This window comes from Pongo pygmaeus, chromosome 1, assembly GCF_028885625.2.
Source record: "Pongo pygmaeus isolate AG05252 chromosome 1, NHGRI_mPonPyg2-v2.0_pri, whole genome shotgun sequence".
Taxonomy (NCBI): Eukaryota; Metazoa; Chordata; class Mammalia; order Primates; family Hominidae; genus Pongo; species Pongo pygmaeus.
Window position 1 is genome coordinate 118,589,546 of NC_072373.2, and position 25,060 is coordinate 118,614,605.

The following is a 25,060-nucleotide window of genomic DNA, read 5'->3' on the forward strand; positions in this document are numbered from 1 at the left end:
AACACTGGTGTTTCAAACTGGTGTTGCAAACACCAGCAACTCTTCTGGTTATTTCTCCTTGCAAGAATGCTGCTGAAATAAACGCCAGCTAGCAATCTCACAGCTTATGAACATAGGCTGAAATTTCTAGAAAAGTTGCTGACCAGAAGCGCGTCCCAGCCACAAACATCAGCACTGCATTCCTAAGGGGAGACAAACCCGGCAGAGGATGCCACACGGTGTGTGGACTTGCCAGCATTCGGGCAGGAGGGTGTGGACCTGACAGGCAAGGTCCGTTCCGCACGGGTAGCGCTCCCAGCCCTCGGCCCGCTCAGCGCTGGCCCTCCACGGTTCTTCCCACCCCTACCTTCTGCTCCCACACAACAGCCCCCCGGCTCCCGCGCCGGCGCTCCGCCACCCCAATGTCTCCACAGAGGGGCAAGGGAGCAGTCGCCCCTCGCCTCCCCACAACCCCGCGCGCGAGGCCACCCTGCGCCAGGAAGAAGGACGGCGTTCGCCTCGCGCGAGTTCATACACAGCTATATCCTAATGATCCGCCCCAGAGCATCCAGTCCTCTCTCCACTGGCCCCTACAACGCCCTTCAAATCCTTCACGCCCGGTGACCGCGCCCTGCAGCCTTACCCTGACCCCAACAAGTACACCCCTAGAATTATCGCCTCCGACTCCAGCCGACTGGGTGACTGATCGGCGGCAGCACGTTCACGACACTTTCGCGATTGCCGTAAAGGGAAACAAGGTTTGAACGAGCAGCGCCGCAAGCGCGCTCCTCGGGGCCGTGAGCGCGCCTCGGGGCCGGCCGGTCTGCTCGGGAGCGCGCCTCATGGCCCAGCCCTGTCTTCTTCTAGCAGGCGGGCTTCGGCGCCAGCGGCCAGCGCTAGTCGGTCTGGTAAGGTACGCCGAAGTAGGGGCGAAGGGACAGGCCCCAGCGCTTGCAGCCCGCTCCCTCTAGAAGGGTGCGTCAGAGGGTGGGCTCTGGCAGCTCGGGGAAGTGGGCGCAGCCTGGAGCCCCCTTACCCGCGTCGCAGGCGCGCGAGACTCCTGCTGGCCCTCATTGCCTCCGGGGGCTACCTTATTCCAGGCGCCAGAGGGGCTGGTTGGGGCGGGAGCTGCGGGGGTTTCCGGGGGCGGGGATGAGTGCAGCTGGGCTCAGCTCCCCTTGCGCTACCTTTCTGTCCTCTTCCTTGGTTTCCCCTACTCTCCTCCTGCCCCAAGCAGTGCCTGATGCCGAGTTCTGTGTCTCGCGTCTTTTCCTGGTCCCAGGCAAAGCGGAGCGGAGATCCTCAAACGGCCTAGTGCTTCGCGCCTCCGGAGAAAATCAGCGGTCTAATTAATTCCTCTGGTTTGTTGAAGCAGTTACCAAGAATCTTCACCCCTTTCCCACAAAAGCTAAGGTTGAGTACACGTTCCTGTTGTGAGTTCTGGGTTCAGATAACCTTGGTGGCTGGAGGGAGCGGGGGGGGGAGGGGAGAGTTTGAAATTATGATCCCTGGTGACCTTGTGTTTACACAAAGCTCAGTCTTCTGCACTCAATTCTATCGCAGCGGGTGGGTCTCACACAGAAAGGAAATTGCTGGTCCTGGGTATCTTCACAACCATGCTTTATAGTAGGATACATCTGAAAAACACAGCAACACTGTAGAAATAATCTTTCCAGTTCTCCTAAATTTTAATTTATAGATCAGTAACCAAATGCAACTCTGTATTTTGCATTGCATTATCGGATTGTCCTCATTTCTCTTAGTGTAACATTTGATGCAGCTTATTAAAAAACTTAATTTTCTAGACTCTTTAGGATTTAACCATTAGGAGAATATTATGTTTGTCAGGAGGCCAAGTTAGAATTTAGAAAAGTAAGTATTTTTAAATTATATTTTGATTTGAGCCTGATGGTTCTGTGCATCTCTAAAAGCAGCTTAGGGCTTTCTGACCGTTCACTTGGAACTTCCAGAATTTACTTTCTTATTTCTTAGCATTCACCACTTGGCGAAGACAGCATGAGGAATTCATTTTATTACCACGGGTATTTAAATATTTGTTAAAAAATTGTAATCACAGTTTTGATTCATAGAACTTCAAAGAAAGCAGAGAAGATAGGTTAGAGATGTAAGACTTTTTCTTTTCTTTTCTTTTTTTTTAATGGAGTCTCGCTCTGTTGCCAGGCTGGAGTGCAGTGGCACGACCTTGGCTCTCTGCTACCTCCGCCTCCCGGGTTCAAGCGATTCTCCTGCCTCAGTCTCCTGAGTGGCTGGGATTACAGGCGCCCGCCACCACGCCCAGCTAATTTTTGTATTTTTAGTAGAGACAGGGTGTCACCATGTTGGCCAGGATAGTCTCAATCTCCTGACATCGTGATCCGCCCGCCTGGGCCTCCCAAAGTGCTGGGATTACAGGCGTGAGCCGCCGCGCCCGGCCTGCAAGAACATTTTTATAAACATTCTTACTGCCCTGTGAAATTTATTCCTGCATACTCTCAATTATTTTGAGAGGTGTTTTGAATTATGAATCATTAAAATTCTAATTTTGTTTGTTTGGCAATTACTCAGCAATGCTTTCAGGTTTCAAAGGCAAAAACACATTGACAATTAGTCTTCCTCACCTAGTCCATGCATTTAAATTCCTCAGTTGTCATTCGCAAACTGGTAAACCATTTCAAGCCCTGCTTCTATAAATTGTCAGTTTAAACAACTAGGACTCTCCAAGCCTAAGGAGATACGAATCCAAGATAATTCGTACATAGAAAAAATTCATACATAGAAGTTGTACTCATACCTGTGGCCTTATGACTACATAATTAATAAATCAGCTATCATTATTATATTGTATGCTTATTCTACTCCACTCCAAGGAACAACTCTTTGAGTACTGTAACTCAGAAGCTAAGTAAATTGCCTGAAATCATAGAGTTGGGTAGTAGTAAAGGTAGGACTTGCGTTTAGAGATATCTCATCTCACAGCTGTGTTCTTTACATCACATGGACTTGCAATTGCTTTATTTTGCTTAATAATCTTTTTTTTTTCCTCATGTTGTCTATGGGAGAAGACTCAATGATATTTATTTTTTCCTCTTTAAGATAGTGAAGGTGTTGGATGTGAGAATGCATATGAAAATTTATATCCTAGAATTAAAACATTATTTAATTCCAGATGGTACAACATCATTGTAAAAAACTCAAGTGTCAACTCGTCAAAGAAAAATAACCTGTTAACAATGCTGTAGCCTAGTATTCTGCCCATGAACAATATTGGCGTGTTGATTTAAAACTGTACATGTTTAAAATTGTGTGGATTGAGAGAAAAATTATTTTCTTTGTATGGATTTTAGGATTTACAAAAGGTGCAGGTATGAGCAGATCTGAAGACTAACATTTTGTGAACTTGTAAAACAGGTAATTCATTTTTCACATTAGAAGAGGAACAAGTACATACTGATCATCTCTGAAAATAAGTATCTTATTTAATCCTTGAATAAACCTCTATGAAATGGGTATTATTTTATACTATTTAACAGATAATACTAAAAGCTACCGTTTATTATGCACCAGTAATCTGTTAGGTTCTTTGCTTGTGCTTTCAGTATAAGCTGTACAAAGACTACTCTGCACAGTCCAATAGAACTTTTCCACAATCATGGAAATGTTCTTTTTTTTTTTTGAGACGGAGTCTCGCTGTCGCCCAGGTTGGAGTGCAGTGGCGCGATCTCGGCTCACTGCAGGCTCCGCCCCCCAGAGTTCACGCCATTCTCCTGCCTCAGCCTCCCGAGTAGCTGGAACTACAGGCGCCCGCCACCTCGCCCGGCTAATTTTTTGTATTTTTAGTAGAGACGGGGTTTCACCGTGTTAGCCAGGATGGTCTCGATCTCCTGACCTCGTGATCCGCCCGCCTCGGCCTCCCAAAGTGCTGGGATTACAGGCCTGAGCCACCGCGCCCGGCCAGTCATGGAAATGTCCTAAATTTTTACTGGAGTGCAGTGGCACGATCTCAGCGCACTGCAACCTCTGCCTCCCAGGTTCAAGTGATTCTTCTGCCTCAGCCTCCCAAGTAGCTGAGACTACAGGCACCTGCTACCACCCCCGGCTAATTTTTTGTATTTTTAGTAGAGACGGGGTTTCACCGTGTTGGCCAGGATGGTGACATGTGGCTTTTGAGCATTTGAAATGTGGCTAGTGTGACTGAGGAATTAAAAATTTTATTTAATTTTAATCTATCGAGATTTTAATTTAAATAGTTACATGTAGCAGTGGTTGCTATATATCAGATGGTACAATCTGTGCTGATAACATTATTCCATTTTTCTTTTTTTTGTTGTTTTTTTGTTTTTTTGGTTTTTTTTTGAGATGGAGTCTCGCTCTGTTGCCCAGGCTGCGGTGCAGTGGCACAATCTCAGCTCATTGCAACTTCTGCCTCCCAGGGTCAAGCGATTCTCCTACCTCAGCCTCCATTCTCCTACTTCCTCCCCAGTAGCTGGGATTACCGGTGCACGCCACCATGCCTGGCTAATTTTTGTATTTTTAGTAGAGACGGGGTTTCACCATGCTGGCCAGGCCTGTCTCAGAACTCCTGACCCCGTGATCTGCCTGCCTCGGCCTCCCAAAGTGCTGGATGACAGGCCTGAGCCATCGCACACAGCCTCACATTATTCCATTTTTCAAAGGAGAAACTGGTTCAGAGAAGTTATGAAGCTTGCTGAAGTTCACAGTTTTATTAAAAAAAAGGTTTTCAGCAGAGGAATACTTTAGGAATGTTAATTAGGTAATGCAGGTGGAATGGGTGAAGGGGAAGGAAAAAGCAGATAGGCCAAGAGAATTGAAAGTCAGAATCACATGGTTACAGTGTGAACTGGGAAGAAGAATTGTTTAAATGACTTGTAGAAATAGAATTGCCATCGCTTGGTGACAGCATGTGAGGACTTTATAAGAGAGAACCTAAGATTCCTCTGAAGTCTTAGAATCCTCATAACCTGAAAAAGGTAATGTTTACTGAAATAGAAAAATCATGAATAGTTTTGGGAAATAAAAGGATTTTGCTTTGGCTGTTCATTCAACAAATAATTGAGTGATTACTATGGGTAAGGTCCTCTGCTATGCTTAGGTAGAGAAGTGGAAGGATTTTATTCCCTAAAGACACCGTCCTCAATTTTCATACTGTAGAAGATAATGAGCTCTAAAAGATGTGAAAATCAAGTGTTCTCAGAGAAAGGGGTGCTTATTTCTACATACAAAGGGCTTAGGTAAAGTTATCTGTGGAAGATAGCATTTGAGCTTTTGAAGAAAAGGAAGGATTTAGACATGTAAAACAAAGTGGGAGGAGATTTTGCTACTAGCAATGAGGTGGACAAAATATTTGAAAATCCCTTTTACCAATACACCTAAATGCTGAATAAATTACATTAGCTCATTAAATTCATGACAGGTCTTCTACGAAAGACAGGGAAATCTCCAGGGCTAAAAAGTTAAAAAAAAAAAAAAAAAAAAGAGCTGAAACTAGAGTAGTATACTAGCAGTGTGTTTCCTTTGGGGGCATTTGGCTGATAGCAGAAATAGAGCACAATCAGGGACAGGTGACAGGCTGCTCTCTACCCAAAGCAGAGGGATAGAATTCATATCCCTATAACCTCCCAGGCACATGCTTCAATGGGTGCCATTCCATGGTAGTTGGTGTAAATGGTACCTGTGTTTCAGGGGGTGATGTTTAACTATTTCCACTTGAAATTGTACAACTCATGGTATTGGAGAAGCACCTTCCCCCAAATTCAGCCAGGACCCACAAAAGTCTACACACTCAGTCATAGGTGGGCCAGAAAAATATCTCCCTCCTGGCAAAGGGAGATCACAAAGAAATTTGTTCATTTTAATCACAGCTCCAGGTGGGGGAATAAAGATACCACCTGAAAACTTGAAACTGGAGGGTCTGCCATCACTCATTCAAGGTTCAAATTTACATATCTACATGGTCTAAAAAACCAGAAGCCAAGAAATTAACATAAAGTTGGCCCGGGTTGGTAATGTGCCATACTGTCTGGAAAAAACAAATATGGATCCTCTCTGTAATGACTCACCCTTAGTTAAGCCTTTTAGAATACTCCCAGATTTTAAGATTGTCCAATATAGGCTCAGAGTCAAAAACGGTAAAACATATGTGCAAGGGACAGCTAAACTGACATAGACTCCTAAGGACTTATGGGAATGATCAGAAACAAATTAACATTTAAAGAGATGAGAAATGAAAAAATTAAAGATCTAGAAATGATTCAAAATTATGTAAATTAAGAACTCTTGTCCTGGAAACCTATGCTGGGGAAAGCACCAATAGGATTTTGGCAAGGACTTGTCATGATTAACTGAATAGATGAAGAAAAAAGATATTGATGGGATGTTAAGGACTGACAAGGAAAAAGGAAGAGAAAAGAGAAGATTATGAAATGCAAATGTATATATTTAGCAACAAATCAGATGGCCAGAGTAAATGACAAATACCAACCAAAAATGGCTGAGATTTCATTCTTTAGAAAGTCAGTCTCAGATGAGGAAGCTGTAAGTATTCACAAAGTTCATGGAAAACACTAAATTTCTTTAGGTCATCAAAAAAATATGAGAAGATACTCCTTCAAACATGAAATTATTCTCACATGCATAGGAGTATTCTAATTTAAAAGTATTCTTATATTTTTAAAAATTAAATTTAAAAAATTAAAAGCATGAATTTGTACCAATGTTTCTTAATTCACATTATTGACTCATTATTACTTAACAACATCCTTAATCTGGAATTCAAGGAAGAAAGTGGTGATGTGGGGTATGGGTGTATTTAGGCCCTCTGTCTCCGCCCCTGTTCCTGCCGCCCCAATGTAGAAGCTGGAAATATAATAATGAACAGAACAGTTGTTTCCTGTTCTCACAGAACTTAAAGTTTAGTGAGGAAGAGAAAACCAAACAAGCAAGTTAAATGTAATGAGTGCCCTGGTTGAGGAAGTAAAGGGTGCTGTTAAAAACAAAGCAGGGACACTCAACTGAAGCTGGAAAGATTAAGCCTTGAAAAACATAAAAGTTAACTGGGTAGTAGTGTTCTAGTCACCATGAAGGTCTGAAGGTGTGCTAGAGAGCATGACACATTTGAAGATCTGCAAGAAATATGCTCTGGCAGTGTGGCATAGTTGATTGGGCACTAGAATCAAATTGCTTGAGTTTGAATCCTATCTCCACCACATCCAGCTCTATGACCTTGGGCAATTGTCTTAACCTCTGTAATTCTGTTGAGGAAAGTACATTATTTCATGTATTTAAGGTGTTTAGTAAACACTGCTAAGGCATAGTAAATGCTAGGTGTTTGCTTTTGTAATGATGAGATGATGATAGCTAGAGCAAAGAATTGAGAACCAAGCATGGCCAGAGGTGAATATAGAAAGATAAGTAAAGACAGACTGGGCATGGTAGCTCACGCCTATAATCCCAGCACTTTGGGAGGCCAAGGCAGGTGGATCACTTGAGGTCAGGAATTCGAGACCAGCCTGGCCAACGTGGTGAAATCCCATCTCTACTAAAAATACAAAGATTAGCCGGACGTGGTGGCAGATGCCTGTAATCCCAGCTACTCAGGAGGCTGAGGCAGGAGAATCTCTTGAACCTGGCAGGCTGAGGTTGCAGCGAGCCAAGATTGTGCCACTGCAGTTCAGCCTGGGTGTCACAGTGGCACTCTGTCTCAAAAAAAAAGGTAAGTAAAGACAAGATGATGCAAGGACCTTATGGACCATGTTAAGGAGCAAAGACTAAGGGTATAGGGGAAACCATTGTAGGAGAATAAGGGAATCAGATTGGTATTTTGAAATTAGAAGGATTACTTTGGTTTTAGAGTGGAGTCTAGATTGGTTTGGTCAAGACTGGAGGAGGATTGAGTAATAGAAAAACTAGGCTGGGCTGGGTGGCTCATACCTATAATTCCAGCAGTTTGGGAGGCTGAAGTGGGAGGATTTCTTGAGCCCAGGAGTTTGATACCAGCCTGGGCAACATAATGAGACCTCATCTCTACAGATAATAGTTAGCTGGGCATGGTGGTGCGTTACTTGTGGTCCCAGCTACTTGGGAGGCTGAGGTGGGAAGATCACTTGAGCCAGGGAGGTCAAGGCTGCTGTTAGCTGTGATTGCACCACTGCACTCCAGCCTGGACAACAGAGTGAGGCCTTGTCTCAAAAAAATAAAAGATAAAAATAAAAGAAGAAAAACCAACCAAAGTGTTTTTCCTGTTCTCTCAATAATCAACACAATACTTCTCTGATCATCGAGAAGTATGGAGATTTCTCTCCACCAGCCGACACCAATTGGATGTCCCCTAATTCAATTCTGATGGTATCTACCTAGAGATAGCATCAGATCACACTGGTTGAGGGCTCAGTCCCACTAGATTACCTCCCAACTTCTGACACCAATCACAAGCTGGGGTTGTCTTACCCATGTTTCTAACTGACTGGCTATAAACTAAGGTTCTCACTACCCCCTCCTTGTGTTTGATTAATTTGCTAGAGTGGCTCACAGAATTCAGGGAAATGCTTATATTTACCAGATGCATAAGGCAAGGGATATGGAAAGGGGCACGGAGCTTCTGCGCCCTCTCTGGGTATGCCATCCTTCAGGAACCTCCGCATGTTTGGCTATCTAGAAGCTCTCTGAACCCCGTCCATTTGGGTTTTTATGGATGCCTCATTACACAGGCATGATCAACTTAACTTTCGTCCTCTCTCTCTGCCTTTCTGGAATTGGGGATGGAGGGCCGAACGTCCAACCCTCTAATTATGCCTTGGTCTTTCCTGTGACCAGCTCCCATCGTAAAACTATATGGACTGCAAGCCTTATTAGCATATAGAAGACACTCCTATTACCCTGGAGATTCCAAGCGTTTTAAGAGCTTTTTGCCAGGAAATGGGATGAAGACCAAATACATATGTATTTCACAATATCACAGGTACCCCTTAGGAAGTTATAATAATTGACCAAGAGATGATGGTGGTTTGGGTAAAGTAGTGACAGTGAAGATGGAGAAAAAGGGTAGATTTGAAATAAATTTAGGAGGTAGTATAAACAGTACTTGGTACTTTCCATGGGAAGATGGGACAAGAAAGCAAGTTTCTAGCTCTGTCAAGTGGGTGAATCTTTGTTGCGCTCACTAAGAAAGGGAAGGAGAGCGAATGTTGGGGTATGGCATGAGGGATGATTTCAGAGGTGAAACAGCTTGGGGTGGTAAGTACAAGGCTGTGGGCATGGATGGCTAAAGTAGGATGAGGAAACTCTTGTGAATTATCTTTTCTAATATGTTTTCTCTATTTCAGAAAACCTGTTTGAAATGTGGTGGTTTCAGCAAGGCCTCAGTTTCCTTCCTTCAGCCCTTGTAATTTGGACATCTGCTGCTTTCATATTTTCATACATTACTGCAGTAACACTCCACCACGTAGACCCGGCTTTACCTTATATCAGGTAAGTGAAATGTATTCTTTGTATAGGAGACTCTTTATGTCTCATTCTTATTTTAACATTGAAGCCAACATTTAATGTTAGCCTTTTAAAAATCAGATTTTACATTGGCATTACAACAATAAAGGGAATATAAAAAGGAACTTGAATTTGGCTTTTTCTTTGTGATAGAGAAATGTAGAGACAGCCCAATAAGATTCAGTTTGTGAACTGGTTCTTGAACTGTGACTCTTTAGTGCCTTGTTTTCTAAGTAAGTATTTGAAGTTGTTTCAGAATATAGAATTGGAATTATTCGCCCCTTAAAATTAAAAAATAAATGCTACAAACAATAATAATGATATGAAAAGATAATGGAAATGACAAACATGTCTTGATATACTTACTGCGTATGAAGTAATTTTCTTTTTTTTTGGAGATGTAGTCTAGCTCTGTCACCCAGGCTGGAGTGCAGTGGCACGATCTCAGCTCACCTCACTGCAACCTCCACCTCCCGAGTTCAAGCGATTCTTCTGCCTCAGCCTGCCGAGTAGCTGGGATTACAGGCGTGCACCACTACGTCCAGCAGATTTTTTTTTTTTTTTGCATTTTTAGTAGAGATGGGGTTTCACCATGTTGGTCAGGCTGGTCTTGAACTCCTGACTTTGTGATCCGCCCACCTCAGCCTCCCAAAGTGCTGGAATTAACAGGCATGAGCCACCACGCCCAAAACTTTTTTTTCTTTTTTTTTTGAGATGGAATCTCACTCTATCGCCCAGGCTGGAGTGCAGTGGCACAGTCTTGGCTCACTGCAACTTCCGCCTCCCAGGTTCAAGCGATTCTCCTGCCTCAGCCTCCTGAGTCACTGGAATTACAGGTGCACACCACCACGCCTGACTAATTTTTGTATTTTTAGTAGAGACGGGGTTTCACCATGTTGGTCAGGCTAGTCTTGAACTTCTGACCTCGTGATCTGCCCGCCTTGGCCTCCCAAAGTGCTGGAATTACAGGCATGAGCCACTGTGCCCAGCCTCATAGAAAGCAATTTACTAAGCATTCTTCATGTCCTAAATAGTTGAATCCTTACAACAACTGGATAAGGTAGAAACTATGATCCTCATTTGAGAGAGAAGGAAATGAGGTCCAGGGAGGTCAAGTTACTTGCTCATGGGCAAATAACTCAGTTAGTGTTGGAACCAAGAATTAAACCTGGACAGTTTGACTCTAGAAGCTAGGCTCTTACTCTTTATGCTGCCTAGATATTTTTGACGTATTAAGTATCAAAATTTATTGATAACATATTTGAAATCTCACAACGAATGAAGAATGGGTAGTCAGTTGCATATACTATGTTCATAACCCTCGTTTTTTAAACTTGATCTTAGCCAAAAGGCCAAGAAGCTATAATAACCCTCTTTTTTTAAAATTGCAATAGCAATAAGTAATAATTACAACAAATTTTAAACAATACTAGAGTGGTTATAAAAATGAAAAGCAAAAATCCCTTCCTGACACCTTCCAGTTTCTATACCCTAGAGACAATTCATAGATTAGTAGATTTCCTTCCAGAGTTTGGTTTGTTTTATCTTGTTATCATGTATGTACAAGACTCTTTCTCTTTTTTATCTCGTTCTTTCTCACTTTTTTGGGTTTTTAATTTTATTTAGTTTATAAAAAGTATAGGATGTTGATACAGAAATTGCTTACTTATTCTTCCTTCCCTGTTTTTGGCTGTTACAAACAGTGCTATAATGAAGGTTTCATTACATATAACTTTACATACTGATGTTGATATGAGGTAGATTTCTAGAATTGAGATTGCTAGATAGGTAATAGGGCATCTACATCTTTCATTTGACATTTCCAAACATATCTTTAGAATTGTTGCATCAATTTATGCATTCACAAAAAGGATGTGAGGAAATCATAATTATATGAATGGTTTCTGAGCTATTGAGACTTAAACTTCTGTATAAAAGTTAAATAAATTACATAGGGCAGGGAGATGAAGAAAACATAATTGTGAAAATATTATTATTAAATATGATTAAGCAACTACTAGTGTTTTAATCTAGATGATTTCACCTGGAATATAGTTAGGCCCGCCCCTGAAAGTATTCAGCCTCTATATGATGCTTTTGAAACATCTGTCTCTTCACAGAGATGCCAAATTTTGTTGCTATTGTTGAGTAATATTTTTTGTTTTGTTGCTGTTGTGGTTGTTTCATTTATTCATTTGTTTACCTTCAGAAAAATAACCTTTCCAACACAGAAAATAGTAATCTTTTAAAGAATGATAAATTGGAAGATTAAATTTATCTTTTAAAAATGTCAAGAAAAGATCTGGGCATTACTATCTACATGTTGTTTCCGCAGTGGTATGGCGTGGCACAAAAGATATAAACAAATTGGATGCAGTTTGGGAAGATTTACAAAACCCAAAAATGTTTTAGAATTTAAGGTTCCAATTCGAGAAATAATTTGATAAATAATTACCACTCTGCTAGTGGAATATGTAGTCTAAGGAGCCACACCATTCTTTAGTAACTCCAGAAGGTACATATTTAAGATTCATGAGGGTCTTTCACAGTATTTTTTTTCTCCATCTGAGAACTTGTCTGCTTTCATTTTGAAGAACTTTTAATACAGCCAGCCCCCCATATTCATGGGTTCCACTTCTATACATCCAATCAACCACAGATTGAAAATATTCTGGGGAAAGAAATTCCATCAAGTTTCAAAACTTGAGTTTGCCAAGTGCCAAGTACTTCGTTGAATCCACAGGAGTGAAGTGATGTATATTAGATATTATAAGTAATCTAGAGATGATTTAAAGCATATTGGAAGATGTGCGTAGGTTATATGCAAATACTACACCATTTTATGTAAGAGACTTGGGCATCCCCAGGTTTTGTTATCTGATGGAGGTCCTGGAACCAGTCCCCCACAGATACCAAGGGACTACTGTAATATAAGAGGCCACTTAGTTCTTTTTCTGAGTTTCACTTCCTTGATGGTACTGCATGTGATTTTCTTTAAAAAGCACCCTAGACACTTCCTTTTCTGTTCTGCCCCTTCTGCTTTTTAATTTTTCTGCTAATAAACTTAGTATTACCCTGAGGTCTTTCTCCAACATTCTGACATACATATTTAAACTCTAGTACTTATTTTTATTTCTTGTAGGCTCATTTCCTTCATCTGCAAAATGATTAAGTTAAACTAGCAAGTCTGCAAAATTCTTTTCAGTTCCTAGATCCTATCCAAAAGGTTTAGCTGTTAGCCTGGGCAACAGAACAAGACTCTGTCAAAAAAAAAAAAAAAAAAAAGAAAAGAAAAAGATGGTTTAGCTGTTAACAGCCCCAGTGGACATAACCAAATGTAAATTTCACTTCAAAGACAATTTTGCTATAAGTGTGCTTCAGGTGTTCTCTTAGTTGGTTCAAATAGTGTATGCCCAAGGGAGTGACTAGCCACTGGGGTAAGAGAAGAAATATTACAACATCTATGTATATTTTTAATCTAAAAACGTTTAAACTTTGCCAATATTTAACATACAGAATAATGATAACATATATTTTGATGTTAGATTGTCAGACATTTTTTGGTGATGCTGTGACCACTGAGATGAAGTGCTATGATAATGAGGTGATGGGCATGGCTGTTTTCATTTGTAGGCCAGTGTATGTCATTCTCTCCTGAGTCAAAGGAAGGAACACTCTTAGCCAACCATCTTGGAAATGCATGCCTTTGTTAACTTACATGTATCATTTGAAGTATAGCTATGAAAATTATGGATTTTTCTAAGAATAATACATATACATTGTGGAAAATTTGAAAAGTAGCAGGAACAAAAAACCCTTTATTCCCTCCTCCTGAAGATGGTCAAAGAGTACCAAAGTCTTTTGTATGTAAAAGATAAATTTTATTATTTTATAATTGTTTCTTTACAAATACATTATTTTTTGTTTCTCTATTTTCACTGCAGATTTTTTTCTTTTAAGAGAAAGACTCATGGAATTGGAAAGTTAGAAGGAGCAATCCTTACAATTCATGTTTAATACTTTCCATTTCCTAACACCCCTAATCTAAATGTTTACTAAATTTTACGGATTCTTACCAGCTATAACTTTCTATTTCTTTTTTATCCCCATTGCATTGTCTTAGTTGAGACCCAGATTCTCTTTCCTGTAGTATGTCAATTCAAGGCCAAAGACATTGTCTTTTTAATCTTTGTAGTAGTTTTAAGAAGGGGAAAGAATATTTAATGGGTATCTCCCATTAGCCTGCTACTGTGCTAGATGCTTAACATGCATTACCATTACATTTCATCCTTATAGTGATATGATGAGCTGGGAGGGAATGAATAGCTCCATTTTGCAAATGAAAGGAACAGTTTTAGGGTGATAAAAGGATGAACCTAAGGTCCTGCAGTAAGTAAATGGTGGGGTTTTAATCTGCCCAGGTGTGTTGCATACTGCCCTGAAAGACAGGCATGCAAGTGGATACATTGCAATGCTGTGTGGTAAGTGAGTTTATAGAAGTTCAGAAAGCATGCTGTGTGAATCACTATCTGCTAGAGGAGTTATCCAAGGTTATAGAGAGGAAGAGACTCAAAACTGTCTTGAATGTAAGCTCTGCGAGGGCAGGGGCTTTGTCTATTTTACTTATCACTGTGTTCCCGTTTCTGAAATGGTGTCTGGCACATGGTAAGTGCTTGATAGTACTTTTAAAAATTGATCAGTAGGTGAATAGGTGTTAATTGAATACAGGCATAGTCAACAAAAGGTGCAAAAAGGCAGAGTTGTGAAAAGCCTGTGGTGTTTAGGGAATATTCTGGTGGGACAGAAAAATCCATCTGCCTGAATGATGATAGGTCAATAACATAGTCTTAACATACCAAGGACAGCTTTTTAAAAATCAATATATATTGATTTCTACTATGTGGAAGAGAAATAATCTTAAAATGATGTGAGTAAAAGGTGAAGTAGGCAGATATTTGTGAACTCAAATTGTCATGTTCTCTGTATAAAATGATATGAGTTGAACTCATGGACTTATAAAAGATAAGAGGTTTGAAGTAACTTGATATTCTTATCCCTTAGAAGAAATATATGTGTTTATCTAGTGTGAGAAATCCACATACCTTCCTTTTTTTCTTTCAGTGATACTGGTACAGTAGCTCCAGAAAAATGCTTATTTGGGGCAATGCTAAATATTGCGGCAGTTTTATGTAAGTAATGAAAGTGATTTTAACAATGGTAATAGCCAAATTGCTACAGTATTTTCTTCTTTCAACACTGGAGTGTTACTTATTTTACTTTCTAGTTATACTTGAGAGTATGTTATCACTAAATAATTAATCATAATTATGCTCCTTTTAAAATAAAAACACTTTTCTAGAAATGCTGACTTACGGGAATGAACCTTAAAAAAAATATGTGTTGGATTATTCTACTATTCATTCAAATGGAAGTTGTTAAGTATAACCAAATATTCCTTGAGGACTGTAGTGGACTTCTTAAGCAACCAGTAAGGAACAAAGAGTTGTGGATGCAGCTGACCACAACTAATCCTAACTAAATTCCTTTGGGATAAACAGTTTAGATGTTTGAGAATAAAGATGGAACCATGTTTTGATTTTTGAGCAACATTCTAATGCTAAAGGGATAGAGTTGCTACTGAAGTATTTCATATCCCTGTTTATTTTGAACCAAATTTTTATTAATGGTTTACTGACATAATATTTTTCCATCAAGTGTGACTGTTTTAAATATTTGCATTCTTCTGTATATTTATTATTTGCTTGGGCCAAAAATAGAAATCAGGAAGATAATTCAACTTAAGTTCATTTCATGACCAAAGTCTTCAGAAACATGTCTTTACAAGCATATCTCTGTAATGCTTTCTACACTGTTGAATTGTCTGGCAATATTTCTGCAGTGGAAAATTTGATTTAGCTAGTTCTTGACCAATAAATATGGTAAGGTGTGCTTTTCCCCCTGTGTAATTGGCTACTATCTATGTCTTATTGAGCCAAGTTGTAATTTGAAATAAAATGATATGAGAGTGATACAAATAAGCTTTTGGGTTTTTTGCCTATGCCCATTTTATCTATATTCTATAACTAGTTAGTTCTGATTCTGATGCTAATCCTAAAAATATTTTGTGTTTTATATAACTATTTGTAAATATGAGACCCATGGAAGGCAAATGATTTGCTTAGTCACCGGAGGCATCAGTAGTTCCATAATACAACCTTAAGGTTCTCCAGCGTCCACAGCATGAGCCAGGCACACAGGTATGTGCCTGCAGTCCCAGCTATCTGGGCGGCTGAGGCCGATGGATCACTTGAGGTCAGGAGTTGGAGTCCAGCCTGTGCAACATAGAGAGACCCCATTTTTTAAAAGTAAAAACAAAACTACAGCTATTTTGTTTTTTGTTTTTTTTTTTTCTTTTTATTCTCCCTGATTAATTTTAAAAGGAAAATCTGTGATTCTGGATAGCAGTGACCTTTGTGAACTCTTCATTGGCAACTTTATTTCTTGGTTATTTATTACTTTGTTGTTTTTTGGATTATCTTTTCCCAGGCATTGCTACCATTTATGTTCGTTATAAGCAAGTTCATGCTCTGAGTCCTGAAGAGAACGTTATCATCAAATTAAACAAGGCTGGCCTTGTACTTGGAATACTGAGTTGTTTAGGACTTTCTATTGTGGCAAACTTCCAGGTTTGTGTTTTAGCCCAGCATAGGTATTTTCCTTAAGTACATAAATATACATATTAAAAGGGAAACCTGAAGCATTCAGTTACATGCTGTTGTTATTTCTTTACCTTAACAAAATAGAAATCACTTCCTTTAAATTATTTGACCCTATTAGAAATAGCTATTTGCACAACTAGAAAAATTCATGTTTAAAAGTCTGAACAAATACAAATTATTTTAACTTTTTTTAGGATCCACAGGACAATTATTGGAGTCTTCATTACTACTTAGTTGGAGATTACTTCAACCAACTCACTACTGAAACAAAATTGATATAAATTAGAAGTGACACAATTACAGATTTTTAAAGTTTTGTTTTTAATATGCCTAACAATTTATAATCATTTACCTATTTTATCTACTTGTTTGGATGTTTTCATTGATTGCCTGCATTCCTAGGTGTCCTGCCTTGTATATGAGGAAATGAAAGGAAGAACTGTAGGTCTTCTAGCTTTTTCTCAGGAAAAATAATGTCAAATACTTAATGTTAAAGTAGTGGTCAACCTTTATCAAATATTTTTCAGTTCTCCACAGAGAGAGCAGTAGGAAAGAAACACTGGGCTCAACTCCGAATACAAGTAAAAGTGGGAATTCATAGCTGTGGAGCAGGGTGCAGTGGTTAGTGGATGGAAAATTACTAAGCTGGAAACGTAAGGGTTAAGAAGGGATTCTGGTTAAACTGCCTTGGTTTGTTTTGTGTTGCTATAAAAGAATACTTCAGGCAGGGTAATTTATAAAAAAAGGGGCTTATTTGGCTCATGGTTCTGCAGGTTGTACAAGAAGCATGATGCCAGCATCTGGTTATGATGAGGACTTCAAGAAGCTTACACATTATGGAAAGCAAAGCAGGAGCTGGTGTGTGCAGAGCTCACATGGCAAGGGAGGAAGCACGGGGGTGGTGATGCCAGTCTCTTTTTAACAACCAGCTCTCACAGGAATGAATAGAGTGAGAACTCATTCACCACCCCCAACCCCCCACATCAATCTATTCGTGAGGGTTCCACCCCTGTGACCCAGACACCTGCCATTAGGCCCCGTTTCCAACATTGGGGATCAAATTGCAACTTGAGATTTGGAGGGGTCAAATGTCAAAACCATAGCACTGACCTAATAGGATTCTTGGTGAAGGCAGGCCAGGGTGATTAGACATCACTTGAGGGATGGTAGAGGTGATATATTTATGGTGATCAGATACTGAGAATGGATGATTACGGCTAAACTGAACAAGATTCTTGCTAAAATTGGGCAATGCAGAGATGAACATGGCAACCCAGAAGTCAGGACTTAGTTGACGAGAGTTCAGAGGAACCTGAGCTGGGTTTGGTGAAGGAGAGAATTTTTGTCACCTGACAGTAACTCATGTAATTCCACTGACATTCATGTTTGCTAGATATGGGGGTGCAGCAGGTGTGCACAGGTCAGAAAAAATGGACCCTGGAGAAAATGTAGTTTTGCTGGACATTAGTTCCCAGCAGCCACTTTATACTATGAAAGGATAACAACAATTTGGGTGGACAACTAGCTAGCTGTCTGTGCCACAAATAGAGTTCTGCCTTCCCTAATCAGTTTCTGTAGCTCATTATTAAAAAATGTTTTGGGGAATTTCAGTGTGAGGATGGTGATTCTCTGTCGCTTGGTCAATTTAACAATGTTTCTCATCACTTTTATGGTAAAGATGAATCTCCAATATTTGTTTACACACCTCAGCAAATTCCAATAGCAGTTCTTGATAGCACCCACACAAGCTGCCTTTCCACCTTTATCTCAATTACTTAAGGTAGCCTATATACTTTCTTGTTTTGCTTTTAGCTTTTATTCTAATTTACCTTCACCATAAGAGTACCTATGGCCGTGTAATTTTTAATTAAATTACTTTTTCTCTTTTGTTAACATCCCTTCATGCAACTTTAGATGCCCTCTTCATCTTTCACTGACGGCTTTATTGCTGGGCCCTGTTTATAACCAGACCTTGTAGCATTACCCAAATATCAAACAACTCTCTTTCCTTTCTTTTTTTTTTTTTTTTTTATTCACCACTATACTAATGAGGATCTCCTTCCTTTCCAGAGTAAATGTTTACTACTTAATTAAAGTGGTGAGTGCACTGCTTCCTCCTCCACTTCCCCCTTTTCTTTTATGGAGACAAACTCTAGGTGATTTATACGGGAAAAATTTTACAAAACCAGGTCTATAAATGGTTTACCCTTGTAGGTATTGGCTTGGAAGAGAGGCTAGCACTGTGTTTTAAATGGAGTCGGGACTTAACTGGTTTTACTTCTTGAATATTTTTTGAAGACATTCACTTCTTTCCATTTCTGTCTTTACTTCCCTCCTTACTGTCTTCTTCTCAACTAGTTTAGATTTCATCATCTCTCATCTGAACTACTACCTCCTCAATGGTTCCTGTGCATTCACTCTTATATTCCTTGAATCATTTCTTCATATTGCAGTAAAAGTGATCTTTTGGAAACGTATATACATCTCATTTTGCTTCCCTGTGTCCTTGCTTAAAGTTCTACAGGCTTAAAAATTATGTGAAAAGAGATACAATCAAGAGAGAAAAAAATAATTTGCTAAACCACCAAACTGCCTAACTAACTCAAAGATCTTGTATAATCTGGCTGATGTCTACCTTTCAAGCCTAATTTTGCATTGTCCCCCTTCTTAATGTCTCCATTGTATATATCACTAGCCTTTTTGTGCTCCTTAAATAGGACAAGCTTATTTAATTTCCTCTCACATACTGTTTCCTCTGTTTGGTAGGCCATAACGCCCTTTATATCCATGGTTGTAAATTTATTATTTTTATTTTTTAGTTAATGTATTTCTTTATTAATTATAAGCACAATGGTTTTGAAATGTTCACCATTGTATCTCCAGCACCTAGCTTAGTACTTACGACAAACATGCTTTCATTAATTATTTGTTAACTTATTGAGAGAGGTTAAAGGGACTATGCAGGATTGGAAAAAATTCTCTTATTGCTATGGTTGCCTGCATTTAAAGAGATGCCTAATAATTGCTATAAGATGGTATTTGAAAAATCTAACTTAAAAATAAAAATTGAATTTCTTTTAAAACAAATTTGTATATGTTGTTCAGTAAAATAACTACATGGTAAGTGTCTTCACTACCTACTTAGAGGAATTTTTTTCTTCATACAAAATTTATCAAAGGACAGTAGTAAAATTTTAGTAAGCAGAAATCTGTATTAATTTTCTAGCACTGCCATAATAAAATATCAAACTGGGTGACTGAATAGAAATTTATTCTGTCAAAGTTCGGGAGGCCAGAAGTCTGAAATCAGGGTGTTGGTAGGGTTGTTTCTCTTATTGGAGGCTCAGAGGGAGAATCTGTTCCTGGCTTCTGGTGATTACCAGTAATCCTTGGTGTTCCTTGGTTTATGGCAGCGTAACTATATATATCCAATCAAGCTAGAGCCAAGGGAGAATATTTTAATTTCTTGAGTCTTTAAATTTTATTTACAGTTAAATTGAATTTAAATGGAAACTCCCTATTCCCAGCACTGCAGTCCATCCTAATCTTTTCTTATTGCACTATGCTTTTCCTATGACCCTTTTCACCATCAGACACACTGGAATTTCCTTATTTCTGAAGTTTATATTTATTGTTTATGTACCTTTACTAAACTCAGAGCTGGATTTTTGCCTGTTTTGTTCTCTAATGGATCTGAAGATTTAGAACAGTGCCTAGCACCTAATAGGCACCAAGTAAACATATTATTAAATGAAGAAAATAAGAAATGAATAATTCCTATTATATTTTCAGTGGAGGTATATGAAATAGTTTGGTATTACTATAATCCTCAGGTTTATGCTGAGTATTATGAAAGAAAATTACTTCAGAAAATAATTTGTTTGTAGAATTGGCCGAGCTTCTCTACTCAGTGAATGTCCTATTGAAATCTCTGGGTTGTGCTTTTAAATGTTGTGTTGCCAATGTGTTCTGAGTTTCTTTTATTGACGTATTTCTTCTCTCTGTCTCTCAGAAAACAACCCTTTTTGCTGCACATGTAAGTGGAGCTGTGCTTACCTTTGGTATGGGCTCATTATATATGTTTGTTCAGACCATCCTTTCCTACCAAATGCAGCCCAAAATCCATGGCAAACAAGTCTTCTGGATCAGACTGTTGTTGGTTATCTGGTGTGGTGTAAGTGCATTTAGCAGTATCCTTCACTGTACAATGTGGCTACACTTGGAAAGGAATTGAATGACAAGATTTAAGTAAACACTGTTGGTGCAGTGTAAGAAGCCTTTTGGTCTTTTTTTTTTTTTTTTTTTTTTTTTTTTTGTAGGAGGGATTCTTAGGTTCATAATACTAAACTAAAGAATTTGAAATATGAAATTCAGATTGTACATAGTGCCTCAGTAATTGAGCTAGGAATAAAAATATTGAGCCTGATCATACTCACTTCAAAGAAATGAGGGATGAGTAAATACCCTCTCTGAGAACCATTATCTAGCTAAAGATTATGATAGAACTGCTAATTTTCTGAACAAAAAGGTGGGGTTTGACTGTGAGAACCATTTTGTTGTGACCCTCTGAGCAGCACATTTTTAGTTTTACAGTACCACTGCTGTGTAACATTAAGTCTTTAAGAAAACGGGTTTAGACCTTAGCAATAAATGTGTGAGTAATCCTTTTAGACTGTAAAGTGATTTTTGTTCTCTGAGATCTTCTCTGAGATTCTTCCTTGACTTATGTTTTTATAGTGCTGACTTTCTCATCAGTTTTGCACAGTGGCAATTTTGGGACTGATTTAGAACAGAAACTCCATTGGAACCCCGAGGACAAAGTAAGAACTTACAGTCTATAAAACTTAGTTTTATATTAAAGATGGTTATTTTGGTTGATCTTGATATGTTTTTCATTTCGTCAGTAACAATGAAAGTCTTCTGGTAGAATAATCAGTTCTGTATTAAAATTATTTTCTTGATATGGTAGGGTTTATGTAGAACCTTCCATATTCTCTTGTCACCTGTGATCTATAGATATTGTCAAAATATGAAGAGCATTGCGATGGCAGAAGAGTTTTCTGAGAAATTGACTCCCCTAAATGTGGGTATAGTATATAATATGGCCAACCGAGATCATTTATGTTTTGAATACTTGTTTTCTGAATTGAAAAGACATCTTCTCCCACTTTTTGTTATCTGGAAATTGATTGTGGACTCTGCATTTAGGTTTCAATATAGTGGATATCTGAATGTAGATATAGCATCTTGGACTCTGAGAACAGAGGAAGAGGAACATATACTAAAGAATAAAATGAGTTCATCTGTTTTCACAAACCACTTGGTGGTGTTTTATTTAAGAATTAGCCCCAAATTGGGCATGTTTCTGAAAATGAATGAATGAAATAATTTACTAGATTTTCCCAGTTGTAACCCATATAGTATTTAATATCGTAAACACAGCACTTACTAAGTTTATTCTGAGCATTGTTAAACTTTTGTTAGTCGCATATTATGAATCTTAAGGCTTTGGGTAAGGCAATAGTAATTTCTCGATTGTAGAGTAAAAATGATCCTGTTCTATCTTAGCTATTTAAGTGGAAATTTTATTCGCTCCCAGTGAAACAAATAGAGTGTCATTTAGGAGGACTTCCTAATGCTGGCTGTTTAATTCTAGAGATACTATATGCCTGGTAAGTCAAGGGTTGATTTTCAGAAGCTCCATTATTTTATAAGAATTGTGTGTTTTTTATTTGAAACATAGTATATAGATCGTTTAAATGAAATTTCACAAAACTATTCTTTTTTTCCCATCACTCAGGGTTATGTGCTTCACATGATCACTACCGCAGCAGAATGGTCTATGTCATTTTCCTTCTTTGGTTTTTTCCTGACTTACATTCGTGATTTTCAGGTAAGAAGGCACAGTATTAGATTTATTCAGTCAGACTTCCTTCTCTTAGTCCAGGAAGGTGGACAAAGAGAACTTTCCATGGGCAACTCTCCCGCCTTTTTGAAAATTAACTGTTTATGATTTGGTGTCATAAACAAGTGATGTAACTTTTCAGGTAAATTGTTTCTGTGTTTAAAGAAGTAGTGTATTGCTAGCAAGATTTAGCCTTGAAAATGGGGCTATAAAATAAATTTCAGAAATTCTTACATAGAATTTGTTATCGATTCTGTGTACTTTTACATAGGTCATTCTCGACATTTAGTTTTACTGATTCTTAGTAGAAACCAAAGAAAAACAAGGAACTTTATGGATAGAGAAGCTTGGTTTTTCCAGATTTTAATTGGCACAAAGAGGATACCTTTGACAGTAAAACAGCTGTCTCACTACCATTAGAATTGATTTACATTCATAATCACAAGGTAGCCTATAGAACATATTGAAGGAGTGATCTCTCTTTAAGGAGCAAACTTCTATATATAATTTTCTTTTCTGTTCCAGAAAATTTCTTTACGGGTGGAAGCCAATTTACATGGATTAACCCTCTATGACACTGCACCTTGCCCTATTAACAATGAACGAACACGGCTACTTTCCAGAGATATTTGATGAAAGGATAAAATATTTCTGTAATGATTATGATTCTCAGGGATTGGGGAAAGGTTCACAGAAGTTGCTTATTCTGCTCTGAAGTTTTCAACCACTTAAGGCTGACAGTAACACTGATGAATGCTGATAATCAGGAAACATGAAAGAAGCCATTTGATAGATTATTCTAAAGGATATCATCAAGAAGACTATTAAAAACACCTATGCCTATACTTTTTTATCCCAGAAAATAAAGTCAAAAGACTATGATATCATAGTTTTTTATACCTTATTTAAGAGAAACAACCTGACGTGCACCAATCAGTCTGCACATCCCAACCCTTCACATTTTATAAATTATTGTAGATCATGTTTTGTTAGGAGCATTTTTATGAGAGACATTTTCCATGACTAAATAATCAGCATTAGTCAGTAAATCCTTTAGAACTGGGTTTTGAAATGGGAGTTTTATCATATTAAATCATTTCTTGTAGTCTTACATTTTTTGTTGTTGTTCTGGAATCTACCTGTAAAGGAAAGTAGACCTGGATTCATGTGGGCTCTTTCATGGCTTAAGTGTTGCCCAAGAGATTTTGTAGGTAACGATTTTTTTTTTTTTTCTGGCCACAATGCCAGATACTAAGCTAATTGGTCTATCATACACATGCTTGCAGTAGTTTCATGAAGTTTAGTCTCTGGCGTGAGATTTTAATCACCAATGAAGGAGAGAGGCACCTGTAGGTAAATTTACTTTAGTCATATTTTATATAAAACAAGGGTTAGTATTCATGTAACATTGAGAAGTTTGGGAATAACAGCAGATATGATTAATAACAAACAAAAGTCATAACCATAGTCAAGAGCTTCTTAGATTTTCGTTTATGGCAAGTTATAATTACATGTAAAAGTAGTCTTGAACAGGTAAATATTGAGCCTTTTTAATAGGATGTAACCTTTGTAGAGCTCAAATTCTAAAGAACAGAATTGGCAATCCAATTAAACTACATGCAAAATAAGTGTGATACATGCATCTACAAAAACAGAATTCTCATTTTTTCTGGTTATGCAAATGATTGGATTGTTTCTCCTTGGATCTCTGTATGTACAGGTAAAGAATAGTTTACAGATCCCTGCTGAAATTAAAAAGAAAAAAAATGCTCATTTGGAAAGTGCCCAGTGATGAACTGGTTTGCAGAATAATCTATGAAGAAGATTAATCAGGTTTTTATCTTTTTAGAAGAGATGGTTCGGTTCCCTGGCCAGAAGAAAAGGTGGGGAGAAAACATTTAAACTGTCAGTTGGAGCAATTCAAGGAATAATGCTTATGTGATGGAGACCTCAATTATAAATTAGTTGCTAGATACAAGAATCAGTAAATAATATTTCTGAAGTCTTCTGGACTAATAAGACAGAAAGGGAATAAAATACTATGCCTATATTAAACAGCAATAAACCTGGGAGATATTTCTGTAAGCACTGATTGACTAAATGCTGACATTGCTAGAAATAATTTGGATACAAACCATAAAAAATTATCATGCCTTTGAAAAGCATGGTGTAACACACCTGCAAAATGTCATTTAGTCCTGATTCCTGTATCAAGGAAACTATTATTTAAGTTATGAAGCATCATAGTATGGGGAGAAGGAAATTGACAGTCAAAGTTTATAAAATTATAAAATTTGTATGGGGAAAGTGGCTCAGGGAAAAACATAGACTTTGTCCACTCCTAGAACACGAGGCTTAGCGATACATACCAACATATTAAATAAATTATTTTAAGACAAAAAAATACTTTCATAATGTTTGAATCCCATTAGTTAACTTTTACCCTTAGAAATAACATAGGCTAAAAATGTTAATACAGTTGGCTTGCATTATCCATGGCTTAGCTTTCTGCATTTTCAGTTATTTGCAGTCAACCATGGTCTGAAAATAATAAGATAATTTCAGAAATAAACAATTCATAATTTTCAAATTATAGGCTCTTCAGAGTAGTGTGATGAAATCTTGTTGCCCTCCTGCCCAGGATGTAAATCATCTCTTTCTTCTGCGTATCTGTGCTGTAGACACTACCCATTCATTAGTCACTTTGTAGCCATCTCAGTTATCAGATGGACTGTTGCAGTATCTCAGTGCTTGTGTTCAAGTAGCCCATATTTTATTTAATGCCCCAAAGCACAAGAGTAGTATGCTGGCATATTATTATAATTGTTCTATTTTATTATTGTTGTTAATGTCTTACTATGGCTAATATATACGTTAAACTTTATCACAGATATACATATATATTAAACTTTATCATAGGTATATATGTATGTATAGGGAAAAACAGTATATAGAGGGT

General features: G+C 38.2%; 2 protein-coding genes across 7 annotated transcripts in view; one reads left to right on the top strand and one right to left on the bottom strand.

Moving 5' to 3' along the window:
- Window positions 1–1,121, bottom strand: part of CEPT1 (choline/ethanolamine phosphotransferase 1) — a 45,630-nt gene extending 44,509 nt beyond the window's left edge. For 2 of the 4 annotated variants that reach the window (XM_054472257.2, XM_063652125.1), the window contains exon 1: window positions 623–734. The gene's annotated coding sequence lies outside the window, so the exon portion shown is untranslated. Of the gene's footprint in view, window positions 1–346; window positions 365–622; window positions 735–1,015 lie in introns of those variants that run through there. The other 2 variants (XM_054472344.2, XM_054472751.2) reach the window with 2 other exon arrangements.
- Window positions 740–22,983, top strand: DRAM2 (DNA damage regulated autophagy modulator 2). Of its 3 annotated transcripts, none has more exons than XM_063652128.1 (10): window positions 740–887; window positions 1,262–1,392; window positions 3,324–3,387; window positions 9,318–9,462; window positions 14,599–14,666; window positions 16,024–16,163; window positions 20,209–20,386; window positions 20,934–21,016; window positions 21,997–22,089; window positions 22,627–22,983. In XM_063652128.1, exons 4-10 carry the CDS (start codon window positions 9,332–9,334, stop codon window positions 22,732–22,734), a joined length of 801 nt encoding a protein of 266 aa, XP_063508198.1. In that variant the 5' UTR covers window positions 740–887; window positions 1,262–1,392; window positions 3,324–3,387; window positions 9,318–9,331; the 3' UTR covers window positions 22,735–22,983. The 3 variants fall into 3 exon arrangements, with proteins under 3 accessions (XP_063508198.1, XP_054329110.1, XP_054328965.1); XM_054473135.2 differs by having other exon boundaries at window positions 760–892; XM_054472990.2 differs by lacking the exons at window positions 740–887; window positions 1,262–1,392; window positions 3,324–3,387 and adding an exon at window positions 3,442–7,708.
- Window positions 22,984–25,060: the final 2,077 nt, after the last annotated feature.